Here is a 15,897-nt window from a genome sequence, read left to right on the forward strand (position 1 = left end):
GCCGATCACCTGAGGTCAGGAGTTCAAGACCAGCCTGGCCAACATGGTGAAACCCCGTCTCTACTAAAAATACAAAAATTAGCTGGGCGTGGTGGCACACGCCTTCAGTCCCAGCTACTTGGGAGGCTGAGGCAGGAGAATCGTTTGAACCTGGAAGGCAGTGGTTGCAGTGAGCGGACATCGCACCACTGCACTCCAGCCTGGATAACAGAGCAAGACTCTGTTTTAAAAAAAAAAAAAAAAAAAAAAAAAGGCTGGGCGCGGTGTCTCACACCTGTAATCCCAGCACTTTGGGAAGTTGAGGTGGGTGGGTCACCTGAGGTCAGGAGTTCGAGACCAGCCTGACCAACATGGAGAAGCCCTGTGTCTACTAAAAATACAAAATTAGCCAGGCGTGGTGGCACATGCCTGTAATTCCAGCTACTCGGGAGGCTGAGGCAGGAGAATCACTTGAACCCGGGAGGCAGAGGTTCCCATGAGCCGAGATCGTGCCATTGCACTCCAGCCTGGGCAACAAGAGTGAAACTCCATCTAAAAAATAAATAAATAAATAAATAAATAAATAAATAATTTAGAGATAAGAGCCCCTTCCCCAAACCTAGAACTCCTTCTGTCCCGATGCCTGGCCATGCTCTTTCCCACCACCACCGCTAAGGCCTGGCTGTATCAGTGCCCTCCTCTTTTCTGATCCCTTCCTCAGCTGCTACAAGTCTTACTCCTCCTGGCAGGGACCTCTAATCTCAGGGCACAGTGGTTTCTGTGAGTCCACTGTGGGCTTCCCTAGGACACCAAGGAATAGGGTCAAGATCCAGCATTAAACAGGGGGTGTGAAAGGGCTGGGCGTGGTTGTTCACGCCTATAAGCCCAGCATTTTGGAAGGCCGAGGCGGGCAGATCATGAGGTCAGGAGTTCGAGACCATCCTGGCCAACATGGTGAAACCCCATCTCTACTAAAAATACAAAAAAAATTAGCAAGGGCATGGTGGCACACACCTGTAGTCCCAGCTACTCGGGAGGCTGAGGCAGGAGACTCACTTGAACCCGGGAGGAGAAGGTTGCAGTGAGCCGAGATTGCACCACTGCACTCCAGCCTGAGCAACAGAGCAAGACTCTGTCTCAAAAAAAAAAAAACCCACAGTGGGTGTGAAGACTGAGAAGAAGAATGAATTAGAAGGTGTTCAAATCCTTGGAGACCAACAGACAGAGGACAGAGCCACATGACCATGACAGTTTAATGTAAAGCTGTGTCTTTACATTAAACTGGTTTACCTAGTCCAGACAGTGGACTTCATTGTTTCAGCTATTTTAGTTTTTCATACCATTAAGCTTAGGTCATCTAAACTAGCAGATCATTCTCTACTCATTGATACATATATATATATATTTTTTGAGACAGAGTCTCGCTCTGTTGCCCAGGCTGGAGTGCAGTGGCACGATCTTGGCTCACTGCAAGCTCCGCCTTCTGGGTTCACGCCATTCTCCTGCCTCAGCCTCCCGAGTAGCTGGGACTAGAGGTGCCCGCCACCACGCCCGGCTAATTTTTTTTTTGTATTTTTAGTAGAGATGGGGTTTCACCATGTTAGCCAGGATGGTCTCGATCTCCTGACCTCGTGATCCGCCCACCTCGGCCTCCCAAAGTGCTAGGATTACAGGCATGAGCCACCGTGCCCGGCCTACTCATTGATATTTATTGCGAGTCTGTTATATGGTTTTATTTTATAGGTGATATCAAAGTAATTATGTTTTTGGTTTCCTAGTTAAAGTTAAAAGAGTTAGTAATAAAATGAGTTTCCATGACCAGTGGACAGTGAGGGAATGCAGTGTAGAAGGATGATGCTTAGCCAGGGAAAAGCTCATCTAAGAAGAGAAAATTGCCCCAGATAAGCCATGTTTGAATAACAGAAGAGTAATGTATTTCAGTCTTAAGAAACAGAAGACCTAGTCAGTGATTTACAGTCTCTCACTATTTCTTTGTCTCTCTCTTTTTAAAGTGGACAATGAATTTGAGACAGTTGCCACTCAGCTCCTAAAAAGGACCCAAGCTATGCTTAACAAATACAGATGCCTGCTCCTAGAAGATGCCATGGTAAAAGTCATGCTACTGATATTTGTTCTTTAAAACTTTACAGGTCACAGCCACTAAATCAGAGATAAAAAGGTCAAGGAATTATAGAATATAATGTAAAAGTAACAGATATTTCACACTGTAGAAAAACTTACGCTTAGCTGCTACTACAAAAACAGCAGTGAACATTTGCTGTACTTTACTTGGTGGGTCAGTACTATTCTCTTGTTTAACGGATAAGGAAACCAGGGCTTTGGTTAAGTAACTTGCTCGAGAACAGATGGCTAAGAAGTTTGCAGAGTAATTAGCAGAGCTCGGATACGGGCCAGGATCATCTGACCCCTGGTCCACACTCTGATGCCGTCTACCGCCTTTCACCAACCCAGAGATGTGGGAGAAGGACTGGAGGCACATCTGAACAGATAAGCTGGTGACAAATGTCAAAATTAGTTTTGTTTTTGAGAGATCATTGACATACCATAAAATTTACATTTAAAGTGTACAACTGAGGCCAGTCTTGGTGGCTTATGCCTGTAATCCCAGCACTTTGGGAGGCCAAGGCGGGTGGATCACCTGAGGTCGGGAGTTCAAGACCAGCCTGACCAACATGGAGAAACCCCTTCTCTACTAAAAATACAAAAAGAGCTAGGCGTGGTGGCGCATGCCTGTAATCCCAGCTACTCGGGAGGCTGAGGCGGAAGAATCACTTGAAGCTGGAAGGCAGAGGTTGCAGTTAGCCAAGATCATGCCATTGCACTCCAGTCTGGGCAACAAGAGCGAAACTCTGTCTCAATAAAATAATAATAATAATAATAATAAATAATGGATCACCTGAGGTCAGGAGTTTGAGACCAGCCTGGCCAACATGGCAAAACCCTGTCTCTTGTAAAAATAAAAAAATTGTCCGGGTGTGGTGGTGCGTGCCTGTAATGCCATCTACTCCAGAGGCTGAGACAGGAGAATTGCTTGAACCTGGGAGGTGAAGGTTGCAGAGAGCCAAGATTGTGCCACTGCACTCCAGGCTGGGCGACAGAGCGAGACTCTGTCTAAAAATAAATAAATACAATAAAAAATAATGCCACCAAAGTCTGTAATAATTGTTCTCAGCCAGGTGCGGAGGCTCATGCCTGTAATCCCAGCACTTGAGGAGGCCAAGGCGGATGGATCACCTGAGGTCAAGAGTTCAAAAAGATTTCTAAGATACATTATTAAGTAGAGGAGAAAAAAATACAGAACAGTATATATAGTTGCTACTATTTGGGTACAAAATAAAGAAGTATATTTCTTTATATATAAATATATTTATAGTACATATATATTCTTATGTGTGTCAGAAATATCTCCAGAAGAGTACTGAAAACTACTAGGCAGGCAGATGCCTCCAGGGAGAGGCACTGGGTGATAGTGGGTGCACACCAGGGAGAGGCAAAGAAAGGAGGCTCACTTTTCACATGCCCTGTAGTATCTTTTGAATTTTGTACCAATGTGTAAATTATTTTTTCCAAAAGCAACCATTTTTTAAAAATTGTCTATGAAATGACTGGCCTCTCTCTTTTTCAGCGAATCAATCCCTCTGCTGAGATGGTGATGATCGATAGGATGTTCAACCAGGAGGAAAGAGCTTCCCTGTCCCGAGACAAGCGTCTGGCACTTGTAGACCCTGGTAAGAAACATCGCAGTGAAAGTAGTGGATAGCTCCTGCCATGGTTCAGGGACCATGGGGCCTTTGGCAGTCTGTCTGAACTTTGGGTAAGAAACTTGAAGGTAGAACGTGAATTCTGGGGAGAGCTGGGCACGGTGGCTCACACCTGTAATCCCATCTACTTCCTTCTCCTCTTTGGCCTGCACAGCCAATGTTTGTTGGATGGAATCATCTTTTTAGATTTCAAGGCTATATTCCCTAGAACTCACATTTTAGAATTTGGTGAACAAATTCATGTTCACACTATACATACATACTCTTTGTTGTTTTGTAGATGTCATCAAAGCTCTATTTCACTTCGATTATTTCCAGCATTAACACTTTTTCCACTCTTGTGTAACAGCAGTCTGCCTACCTCCATCTGTACCCTCAATGTTCTAAATCCTCATGGACATTTCTTTTTTTTTTTTTTTTTTTTGAGATGGAGTATTGCTCTGTCACCCAGGCTGGAGTTCAGTGGCGGATCTTGGCTCACTGCAAGCTCTACCTCCCGGGTTCACGCCATTCTCCTGCCTCAGCCTCCCAAGTAGCTGGGACTACAGGCGCCTGCAACCACACCTGGTTAATTTTTTGTATTTTTAGTAGAGACGGGGTTTCACCGTGTTAGCCAGGATGGGCTCCATCTCCTGACCTCGTGATCCGCCTGCCTTGGCCTCCCAAAGTGCTGGGATTACACGCGTGAGCCACCGTGCCCAGCCACGGACATTTCTTTTGCCATCCTCTGCCTCCTCAAGCCTGGTGCAGTTCAGTGCTCACTCACAGACGCAGCTCCTACATACCCATTGTCCTTCCATATCATTTTGGATGAGTGTTGGCTATTCATTTTGTGGTCTTGGCAAAGTGATGCCAGGTTTCTCCTGTGTGTCTAAAGGGATTGAAGTGCTTTCACCCAAAGACAAGTAGCTATCTTCACCCGGAAAGTATGTAAGACAGATAGGTTTTCTGTTTCCTGGTGTCTATCACCCTTCCCTGCAAAGCCCCATTCCAGGCCCTTCTGCTCTAGGGAAGAAACCAGGCTGACACCAGGAACTAATTTCTGTTTTCAGACTGTTTCAAGGAGGTCATTAGCTGAAAACTAATTTAAAATAATACTTAGAGGCTGGGTGAGGTGCTCACACCTGTAACCCCAGCACTTTGGGAGGCCAAGGTGGGTGGATCACCTGAGGTCAGGAGTTCAAGACCAGCCTGACCAACATGGTGAAACCCCGTCTTTACTAAAAGTACCAAAATTAGGCCAGGCGTGGTGGGTCACACCTGTAATCTCAGCACTTTCGGAGGCCGAGGTGGGCGGATCATCTGAGGTCAGGAGTTAGAGACCATCCTGACCAACATGGCGAAACCCTGCCTCTACTAAAAATACAAAAAAAAATTAGTCCGTTGTAGTGGCAGATGCCTGTAATCCCAGCTACTCGGGAAGCTAAGGCAGGAGAATCGCTTGAACCGAGGAGGCAGAGGTTGCAGTGAGCCGAGATCATGCCACTACACTCCAGCCTGGGCAACAAGAGCAAAACTCCGTCTCAAAAAAAAAAAAAAAAATATCACAATTAAATGGGCATGGTGGCGGGCGCCTGTAATCCCAGCTACTCGAGAGGCTGAGGCAGGAGAATTGCTTGAACCCGGGAGGCAAAGGTTGCGGTGAGCCAAGATCGTACCACTGCACTCCAGTCTGGGCAACAGAGCAAGACTCCATCTCAAAAAAAATAAAATGATACTTAGAGATCAGGACTGAGTGATGCTTTTTGCCCATCACATTTTCCCATTTGTCATCAAGCATCTACCTTTTCAAAAGGTTTAAGCTCCCCATCTTGAAGCTGGGGCTCCACAGCCTTGGCTGCCTTTACAGGATGCCCTCTCAGGATCAGGGTCCTGCTTCTGCATGTTCCTGTATGTGAAGCAGATGGATTCTGTGAGCGGGGCTGGCTTTGCCCTCAGCACCTGACCCACTGAAGTTCTGCTGTATAGTCTGTACTCTCCCAATCGCTCACTAATGTTCTTTTTGTTCCCATTTCCAGAGGGTTTTCAGGCTGATTTCTGTTGTTCCTTCAAACTTGATAAAGCTGCTCATGAGACACAGTTTGGCCGGAGTGACCAGCATGGCAGTAAAGCAAGCAGCTCTCTGCAACCGCCAGCCAAGGCCCAAGGCAGAGACCGAGCCAAAACCGGTGTGACGGAACCCATGAATCATGACCAGTTTCATCTAGTGCCTAATCACATCGTGGTCTCTGCAGAAGGAAACATTTCTAAAAAAACAGAATGCCTTGGCAGAGCACTGAAATTTGACAAAGTGGGCTTAGCGCAGTACCAGAGCACGTCTGAAGAGAAGGCCAGCCGGAGAGAGCCTCTGAAGGCCAGTCAGTGCTCTCCCGGCCCTGAGGGGCACCGGAAAACCTCATCCAGATCGGATCATGGTACTGAGAGCAAACTGTCAAGCATCCTAGCAGATTCGCACTTGGAGATGACGTGTAACAATTCCTTCCAGGACAAAAGTCTGAGGAATTCTCCAAAGAATGAAGTTTTACACACAGACATCATGAAAGGGTCAGGCGAACCCCAGCCAGATCTCCAGCTGACAAAGAGCTTGGAAACCACATTTAAGAACATCTTGGAACTCAAAAAGGCGGGACGGCAGCCCCAGAGTGACCCCACGGTTAGCGGCTCTGTTGAGTTAGATTTCCCCAACTTTTCTCCTATGGCTTCACAGGAAAACTGCCTGGAAAAGTTCATCCCGGACCACAGTGAAGGTGTTGTAGAAACTGACTCCATTTTAGAAGCAGCTGTAAATAGTATCCTAGAGTGTTAATAGCAGCAGTCCTCCCCCTACCCCGCCCCGAGACCCCGCCCCGAGACCCCACCCCGGACCAGTTACATTCGTTCCTGGCAAAAGCAAATGGAAATGGTCTCCTGTCTCCAGCCTGCTTGATCTTTCATCACAGGTTATTCTTTCTAATCTCAATCCTGTTCTTTGTTTAAGAGCAATACTTGTTGTGATTACAGGGAGATCCTTTAGTAAAATTAATCCTTGGCAGAAAGCAGTCTGATAGGCCCCACTCATTTCAAGTGTTATGAAAGTGCTTATAGTCATTTTGTTTATTTGTTTTGTTTTTTAAAAACACTGTAACTCAATGAGACCACAGTATACTTGGCCCTTGGTAAAATGTTGACAATCATAAGTCATTTGAAAAGAACAGACTTACTAAAATCAAACGAGACGGATAGAAGCTACTTTTTAAAGAATATCCCACTGCATCTCCAAATTTAGTTTTGGGTTTTTTAATTATTATTATTTTGAGTTTTTTTGTGTGTGTTTTGTTGTTATTGTTGAGGGGAAGACCACATGGTTCTTCCCCCTCAGCCATCTTTGAGCAGTAAATTGCTGGCTGTGCTGCCAGGGACCCGCAGCCCTGGTGGAAAAGCCAGTAGCACATACGCAGGGCATTGCAGGGCTTCCCTATTGATGGTTCAAGTGCTTTTCTGATGCTTCCGGAGCAAAACCTCATGCTTTTAGGCATATCTATGTTGAATTTCACCTAGGGAATGTTCTGTTCTTAGTTACAGGAGCAAAATTTGAAATAATTTCACCAGGCTAAATAAAGGAAAATGGAAACCAGTTAAGAGGCACAGTGTACAGAGGAGGCCGGGATAGAGCCATGAGGGTTATAATATTAATATGTATATATGTAAAAGCATATATATGTTAACTATTGAGAAAAAACAAGTTTTGCATTTTATAATTGGATATAGTCAACATATAATGTATGTTTTTGTTTGTTGCTGGATTTTGTTTCATTTAACCTCTCTTTGCACCCTCTCCCACAACAAATACCAAGCATCAAAAGCACTTTCATTTGAAAATTATTATGTTGTAATTTTTCAGTTTAAACTTTAAGGAGACTCTGGCCTTGTTTATGCTTCTTGTCTGAGAACAGTAGTGACCCCTGGCAGCAATTCATTACCAAAACACAGACAAACCAAAGGTAACAGCTAGCCCACCACTGAAAGGAAAGATCTGAGACATGGGATTCCCATTTGAGAGCCAAAGGATATGCCCTGTCACGGTTTCTGTTTGGCCTGTGTTCATATTAGTGAGCATGGCTTACTGCTTTATTTATTTTTATTTCTTGTCAGGGAGTATTCTCCGTTTTCCTTTCTCGTATACCTGCCCCAGGTTATCCCATTTCTGTTGTTACCTTTATTCTTAATGTCATTGTAATCATCACTTATCTCCTCTCATTGGGAAAGCTACATGATAGTATTTTTATGCACTCTTCTCCCACACATACACACACGTGCATGTATCTGAGCTGCTCGGATCCAGAGGTCATTTTTGTTACAGTGTGTGCACACTCACTCTCCTTCTTAGTGTGCGTACTCTCTCATTTATTCTGTATCTCCCTGGCTCTGGAGGTGCAGCCACTGGTCTTCACTTTAATGTGTTGCCAGAATCTGCTTCTGGCTGTCGCCAGCATGGGGATGACCCCCATTGTCATCATGTTGGGCATTTCTTTTCCAGATTGGCCTGTGATGGAAAGGAAGGCTTCTAATTAGAAAACACAGCAACAGAAGACCTATACCCCGGTGCCCCTGTGTCCCACTACACACAGAAAACCCTGTGAGATGGCCAATCTTCATAATAGCAACGTACCTTCACCCCAGCCACATGCCCCAGCCAATACAAATTGGAAAATCTGGCCTATTTTAGGGTTACCATTTTTTCCTTATTTGTGCCAATGTCCAAGTTGCAGATTTCCCCTTTTTCCTGTATTGTAACATATTAGATAAGTTGGTGTTGCCAGTTGGTACTTTCTGTTTGGGTAGTCCTAGGGTAACACCCTGCCCTAAACTCCATGATTTCATAGGCTTTTCTTCCCTTGGGGCTCATGCTCCCCTAATTCCTAGCAAGATGATCCTTCCTAATCAAATTCTTCTCATTGCAGAACTTTATCCCTGGAAGCCTTCATGTGGGCTGCTAGTGAGTTACATTAATTACTGCAAATCAGTGGAATTCTCAAGAGACAAGATAAGCTTCATGTACATTTGTCACCTCTCTTTCTTCCCTATCCTGCCCTGCTGTCCCAATCCTAGCTTTTCTATATACCATCTTAAAGGGTTTTTAAGCCCTAACACTTGTCTAGCAAATGGAGAGCCTAATTTACCAAAATGAAACTTGTAAATTTTTGTGTCATTGTATGTAAGTTTACTTTTTATGGAGGAAGGATTCTAGATAATGACAAATGAAGATTATGACATGTATTTTACTCCTGTGATTAGGTTCTACGCACATGGGTCATAACTCGCATGTCGAGCCCCCTCTGGTGAAGGGTAGGAGAGCTCAGCCTCGGATGGCCAACATTCAGTTGTTCAGGTTCATTCGTCAAAGTTAAGTTTTAGAACTATTTGTACTCAGTAACAAAAATCATTTTCTTTTTTTTTTTTTTTTTTTTCTGTTGTGGAAAAGTGTGAATTTGTTATTAAGCATTTGATTTTCTGTGTCCTTAAGTACTTCCTGAAGATGAAGCAAAATTTTAATCTGGCAGTTATGAAAAAGAAATATTTTAGCTCTGAAGGATTTAGTAGATTCTGTTAGATTAGGGAGGCCTTACAGACTGACTTTACTTAAAGAGGACACGTCACTCGCTGTCAGTGTGGTGTGGGCTTTATTTGCTTAAATACCTTCATTTGTATAGTACGTCTCACTTGAAATTGCTTTGTATACATTTTGTAAAAATATTTATAAAATGTTTTGTAAAAAAAAAAAACTATAACAAATTGCAGTTTATTTTGTTATGTTGGATAAATACTGTTAAAAGAAACCAGTCAGTAACTATATTGTTAATCCATGGTTAGGAAATGTTTAGTTGGAGATTACAAATTGAAACAACCATTGCAATACAGCCAAAGATTTGGGAAAATGTGCAACTGTGATTGTCTTGATTTTGCAAATAGGAATGGCTACTTTTCCCAGAAGAAAAGGGTAAGTGTTCAATGGGAATTCTATTTTAATAGATTTACCAATACCAAAATCAATTTACCCCAGTCAGGGAAGGGATAGGATTTTAATTGATTGGCCTTTCCAAACAGTTACAAATTAATGAAGCTGGTCAGTGAGGAGGTTTGGTCCTGTACACCTTTGGCCTCCATCCCTACTCCTGCCACATAGGTCCTTAGCTATGGAAGGAAAAGTGGGGGTCATGTGAAAAGTCAGGTAAGTGAGCCTCACTCTGCAGGAGATTTTATTTTATTTTATTTTGAGGTGGAGTCTTGCTCTGTCCCCCAGGCTAGAGTGCAGTGGCACACAATCTTCGCTGACTGCAAGCTCCACCTCCCAGGTTCACGCCATTCTCCTGCCTCAGCCTCCCTAGCAGCTGGGATCACAGGCGCCCGCCACTGCGCCTAGCTAATTTTTTGTATTTTTAGTAGAGACGATGGTCTCGATCTCCTGACCTTGTGATCCACCCGCCTCGGCCTCCCAAAGTGCTGGGATTACAGGCGTGAGCCACTGTGCCTGGCCTAGGAGATTTTCTTCAGTTGTTATGTTTATTTTGTTTCTGCAAGGACAAGGAAAAAGCTAAGTGATAAATGATTTTACATAAGAGATATTCCAGAATTAACGTTTCTCTTTGGATTCAACATATTGGACCAAATTTTGTATTAAAAAATAACTCTATAACCTTATGTGTAAAATCAGCCCCATGAGGCCCTTTTGAATTCCTGCCCTCACAAGTGTTTTTCCACCCAAATTGTTAGGGAAGCTTCTAGAGGTGAAATGTATTTCTGGGAACAAATTGTTCTTTAGGGCCTAGAATTTACACTTGTACTCATTTATGGTTTAATTAGATTCTCCCCTGTGCCCTAAGAGCAGTAGAAAATCAAGATTCAGCAGTAATCAGTACATAAATAGAAAGTGATTTTCTAAAAAGATTAAAAGGCAACAAAGAAAGTCATTTTCAAATAACTAACAGAATGATATGAAGGGATCTATCCACTGATGTCATGTATAGTGTTACCCTAATGTCAAGTTTCTCTTCTTGCTAAGGATAAATGTGTGTCCAGAATGACATTTTTGTCCCTCTTCAGGCCATTTACAATGGGAGTGCCCCAGGAATGAAGAGTTAGAAGGAAGGATCAGCCGGGTGTGTTGGCTCACACCTCTAATCCCATCACTTTGGGAGGCCGAGGCAGGCAGATCACCTGAGGTCGGGAGTTTGAGACCAGCCTGACCAACATGGAGAAATCCCATCTCTACTAAAAATGCAAAATTAGCTGGGTGTGGTGGCGCATGCCTGTAATCCCAGCTACTTGGGAGGCTGAGGCAGGAGAATCACTTGAACCCAGGGAGAGGTGGGGGTTGTGGTGAGCCGAGATCGCGCCATTGCACTCCATCCTGGGCAACAAGAGCGAAACTCCATCTCAAATAAAAAAGGAAGGATCATCTGGTTGCTAGGTTAGGATCTGTCTCTGTTCCCTGGGGGCATGCCTGGAGGAAAGACAGGCATCTTCTCTTAGGATGGTTAAAACCCTCAGCTGTGTGTATGGGAGGACACATTCCAGGAAAGGGGCCCTAAGCACTTCCTGAGGCAGAGAAAGTTCCAAGTTAATTATTGGGGGAAAGGTAAGGGAAAATAAACCTTTACAGTGTGGGGGCACTGGAACAGCATTGCTCAGGCAGGGCTCTAGCTGTGCTGTTCTGAAAGGCTAGTAGTAGCCCTGGGGTTCAGGGTCATGCCCTACTTGCAGCCTTGTGTGTGCTCTCCAAGACAGAGGAGGACCCGTTGGGTATCCAGCTGAAAATGATGATCATTAACCAACAATATTACTTGAGCAGTTGACTGTTGGCAGACACTGTGCCGGACATTGGGATATACAGATAATTCAGGCATGCTTTCTGCTTTCAAAGGGCTCACAGTATACAGGGGGAGCAACACACAGATATACATTACATTTGGGAACTGACTGGAGTTCAGGAGAGAAGAAAATAGGATGCTATAATTTTTCTGGGCTGGGCATGTGGCTCATGCCTGTAAGCCCAACGCTTTGGGAGTCTGAGGCAGGAGGACTGCTTGAGGCCAGGAGTTCAAGACAAGCCTGGGCAACACACAGTGAGACCTATCTCTACAAAAAAAATTAAAAATTAGCCAGGCATGGTGGCATATGCCTGTAGGCCCACCTACTCAGGAGGCTGAGGCCAGAGGATTGCTTAAGCCCAGTTCAAGGCTGCAGTGAGCCATGATCATGCCACTGGACTCAAGCCTGGGTCACAGAACAAGACCTTGTCTCAAAAAATAAAATTCTTCTGGACTGCCACAATAAATTGCACAGAGAGCTGTAAATTACATTTCCATGCCCTGGTTCTTAGTATTTTCCTGAGTTAAACTTGAGAACAAAATATACCTTCTGCAGTAACAAAGATAAAAGACTTTATTTATTTATTTATTTATTTATTTATTTATTTATTTTCTGAGACGGAGGGAAATTTCCCTCTTGTTGCCCAGGCTGCAGTGCAATGGCGCAATCTCGACTCATCGCAACCTCTACCCCCAGGTTCAAGCGATTCTCCTACTTCAACCTCCCGAGTAGCTGGAATTACAGGCGCCTGCCACCATGCTGGCTAATTTTGTATTTGTAGTAGAGATGGGGTTTCTCCATGTTGGTCAGGTTGGTCTCGAACTCCCGACCTCAGGTGAACGGCCTGCCTCGGCTTCCCAAAGTGCTGAGATTACAGGCGTCAGCTACCACACCAAGACCTTTGTAATTAAATTGTTAATTATGTGGAGAAATCTGTTTCAGTGTATTCACAAATAGCAGGAGCACATATGTAGTATAAAGTGGATTCTGTAATATGAATTGCCTGTCTACGCTGCTGCAGGTAAAAGACCTTTATAACAAACCCAGGCCGCGTGTGGTGGCTCACGCCTGTAATCCCAGCACTTTGGAAGGCTGAGGCAGGTGGATTACCTGAGGTCAGGAGTTTGAGACCAGCCTGACCAATATGGTGAAACCCTGTCTCTACTAAAAATACAAAAATTAGCCAGGCGTGGTGCACCTGTAGGCCCAGCTACTTGGGAGGCTGAGACAAGAGAATTGCTTGAACCCAGGAGGCGGGGTTGCAGTCAGTGAGCCAAGACCACACCACTGCACTCCAGCCTCCAGCCTGGGCAACAAAGTGAGACTCAGTCTCAAAAAAAAAAAAAAAAAAGAAACCCTCATCTGTATTACTCTTGGGTATGTGCTGGAGTCTGACCTTTGAAACCAATTGCAAAGGCAAGAAGATCCTTGGGAAAAAAATTACTTCTATGAAGGTCAAGGAAAGCAGTGCAACTGGGTGGGCAGAAAGTGCCTTTGGCAGCAGAATGTGGAAATTGGTTCTGGTATCTCATCTATCACATAATCATGTATCTTCATACAACTTAACTCTCAGTCACCGTGTCCTTGCCCATAAACTAAGAAGACTGGTCTTGGCCCTCTACTTCTTAGGGTGTAAAATGTGTTACTAAGGCCGGGTGCAGTGGCTCACACCTGTAATCCCAGTACTTAGGGAGGCTGAGAGGAGGGCTGATCACCTGAGGTCAGGAGTTAGAGACAAGCCTGGCAAACAAGGTGAAACCTTGTCTCTGCTAAAAAAAAAAAAAATACAAAAATTATCCAGGCATGTTGGCGGGTACCTGTAATCCCAGCTAATCAGAAGGCTGAGGCTGGAGTATTGGTTGAACTCAGGAGGTGGAGATTGCAGTGAGCCAAGATCGTGCCACTGCACTCCAGCCTGAGTGACAGAGCAAGACTCTGTCTCCAAAAAAAAAAAAAAAAAAAAGGGTGTTACTGAAGACATGTAGACAGTAAAAAGAGCAGGGCCGGGCACAGTGGCTCACGCGTGTAATCCCAGCAGTTTGGGAAGCCGAGGCGGGCAGATCACCTGAGGTCAGGAGTTCAAGACCAGCCTGGCCAACATGGCGAAACCCCATCTTACTAAAAATACAAAAAATTATCTAGGCATGGTGGCACATGCCTGTAGTCCCAGCTACTCAGGAGGCTAAGGCAGGAGAACCACTTGAACCTGGGAGGTGGAGGTTGTAGTGAGCCGAAATTGTGCCACTGCACTCCAGCCTGGCTGACAGAGTGAGACTCCATCTCAAACATGAAAAAAGAAAAAGAAAAAAGAGACCAGGCGCAGTGGCTCACACATGTAATCCCAGCACTTTGGGAGGCCGAGGCAGGTGGATCACCTAAGGTTGGGAGTTCAAGACCAGCCTGACCAACATGGAGAAACCCCGTCTCTACTAAAAATACAAAATTAGCCAGGCGTGGTGGTGCATGCCTGTAATCCCAGCTACTTGGGAGGCTGAGGCAAGAGAATCGCTTGAACTGCAGAGGCGGAGGTTGTGGTAAGCCAATATCACACCATTGCACTCCAACCTGGGCAACAAGAGCAAAACTCCATCTCAAAAAAAAAAAAAAGTAAAACGAGCCATGTTCCATTATCCCTAAATAATTCAGAAGTTTGGGTTTTTCTGTTTTGCTTTTAGTCTTACCTGCTACATACTTTGACCTTCCTACCCCAGCTTTCTTGTCTATCCTCAAGCCTCAAAAGGCTGCTGCCCCTCACCTGTTCTCTCCCTTTCCTTCCCACTTTTGCTACCTTATGTTTGTTTTTCATTAGGATCAAAAGCTGTTGTTCACGTTGTCTGCCTCAACTCCAGGTTCATCCACTGCTCTCAGACTAATCTCTTTCCTACTTGCTTCCTGATAACCCCTTGTCACTTACAAGCAAAGCTTGAAGCAAAATGAAGCTGACTGCAAAAAGTGTCTTAATCCAAGAAAGAGGATGGAGCAGATGGGAAATTGCAGATAGAGTTCCTCTTAGGGTGTGTTAGGTGTGGCAGCTTTGCCTTAAGTAAGAGTAGGATTCCAAATAATCCAGAAGTGCAGAGAATACTGAGATAAATTATGCACGGACGTGTTAGGAAAGGGATTCTGGAACCAATTCAGAGAGAACCACAAAAATCCAATTACTTACAGAGCTTTCTTTTTTTTTTCCTTTTTATTTCTTTTTTTATTTTTTTTCTGAAACAAGGTCTGGCTCTGTCACCCAGGCTGGAGTGCAGTAGCGTGATCTCTGTTCACTGTAACCTCCACCTCCCAGCCTCAACCCATCCTCCCATCACAGCCTCCCAAGTAGCACGACTACAGGCGCACACCACCATGCCCATCTAATTTATATATAGATATAGATGTTTTTCCTTTTTCTTTCTTTCTTTTTTTTTTTTCTGAGACGGAGTTTGACTCTGTTGCCCAGGCTGGAGTGCAATGGCGTGATCTCGGCTCACTGCAACCTCCACCTCCCCAGGTTCAAGCGATTCTCCTGCCTCAGCCTCCCAAGTAGCTGGGATTACAGGCACGTGCCACCATGCCCAGCTAACTTTTGTATTTTTAGTAGAAACAGGGTTTCACCATGTTGGCCAGGCTGGTCTCGAACTCCTGACCTTGTGATGTGCCCACCTCGGCCTTCCAAAGTGCTGGGATTACAGGCATGAGCCACTGTACCCGGCCTTTTTTTTCTTTCTTGAGACAAAGTCTCACTCTGTCGCCCAGGCTGGAGTGCAGTGGTGCAATCTTGGCTGACTGCAACCTCCACCTCCCAGATTCAAGCGATTCTCCTGCCTCAGCCTCCCAAGTAGCTGGGACTACAGGTGCGTGCCACCATGCCTGGCTAATTTTTTTGTATTTTTAGTAGAGATTGGGTTTCACTGTGTTAGCCAGGATGGTCTCGATCTCCTGACCTCATGATCCACCCTCCTCGGCCTCCCAAAGTGCTAGGATTATAGGCGTGAGCCACCATGCCCTGCCAAGATTTTTTTTTTTTTTTTTTTTTTTCTGAGATGGAGTCTCGCTCTGTCACCCAGGCTGAAGCACAGTGGCGCAATCTGGGCTCACCGCAACCTCCATCTCCCAGGTTCAAGCAATTCTCCTGCCTCAGCCTACTGAGTAGCTGGGATTACAGGCACCCACCACCACACCCAAATAATTTTTGTACTTTTTTTAGCAGATAATGAGGTTTCACCATGTTGGCCAGGCTCATCTCGAATTCCTGACCTCGAGTCATCCACCTGCCTTGGCCTCCCAAAGTGCTGGCATTACA

General features: G+C 44.9%; 1 protein-coding gene across 6 annotated transcripts in view; it reads left to right on the forward strand.

Annotated features, from left to right (window-relative positions):
• BICRAL (BICRA like chromatin remodeling complex associated protein) overlaps positions 1-9,676 on the forward strand; it is a 121,629-nt gene extending 111,953 nt beyond the window's left edge. For all 6 annotated transcript variants that reach the window (XM_063812427.1, XM_016955520.4, XM_054685827.2 and 3 more), the window contains 3 exons: positions 1,992-2,086; positions 3,626-3,728; positions 5,780-9,676. In XM_063812427.1, coding sequence (XP_063668497.1) covers positions 1,992-2,086; positions 3,626-3,728; positions 5,780-6,567 — 986 coding nt within the window. In that variant the 3' untranslated portion in view covers positions 6,568-9,676. The remainder of the gene's footprint in view (positions 1-1,991; positions 2,087-3,625; positions 3,729-5,779) is intronic.
• The last annotated feature ends 6,221 nt before the right edge of the window (positions 9,677-15,897 follow it).

Source organism: Pan troglodytes, chromosome 5 (genome assembly GCF_028858775.2).
Source record: "Pan troglodytes isolate AG18354 chromosome 5, NHGRI_mPanTro3-v2.0_pri, whole genome shotgun sequence".
NCBI lineage: Eukaryota > Metazoa > Chordata > Mammalia > Primates > Hominidae > Pan > Pan troglodytes.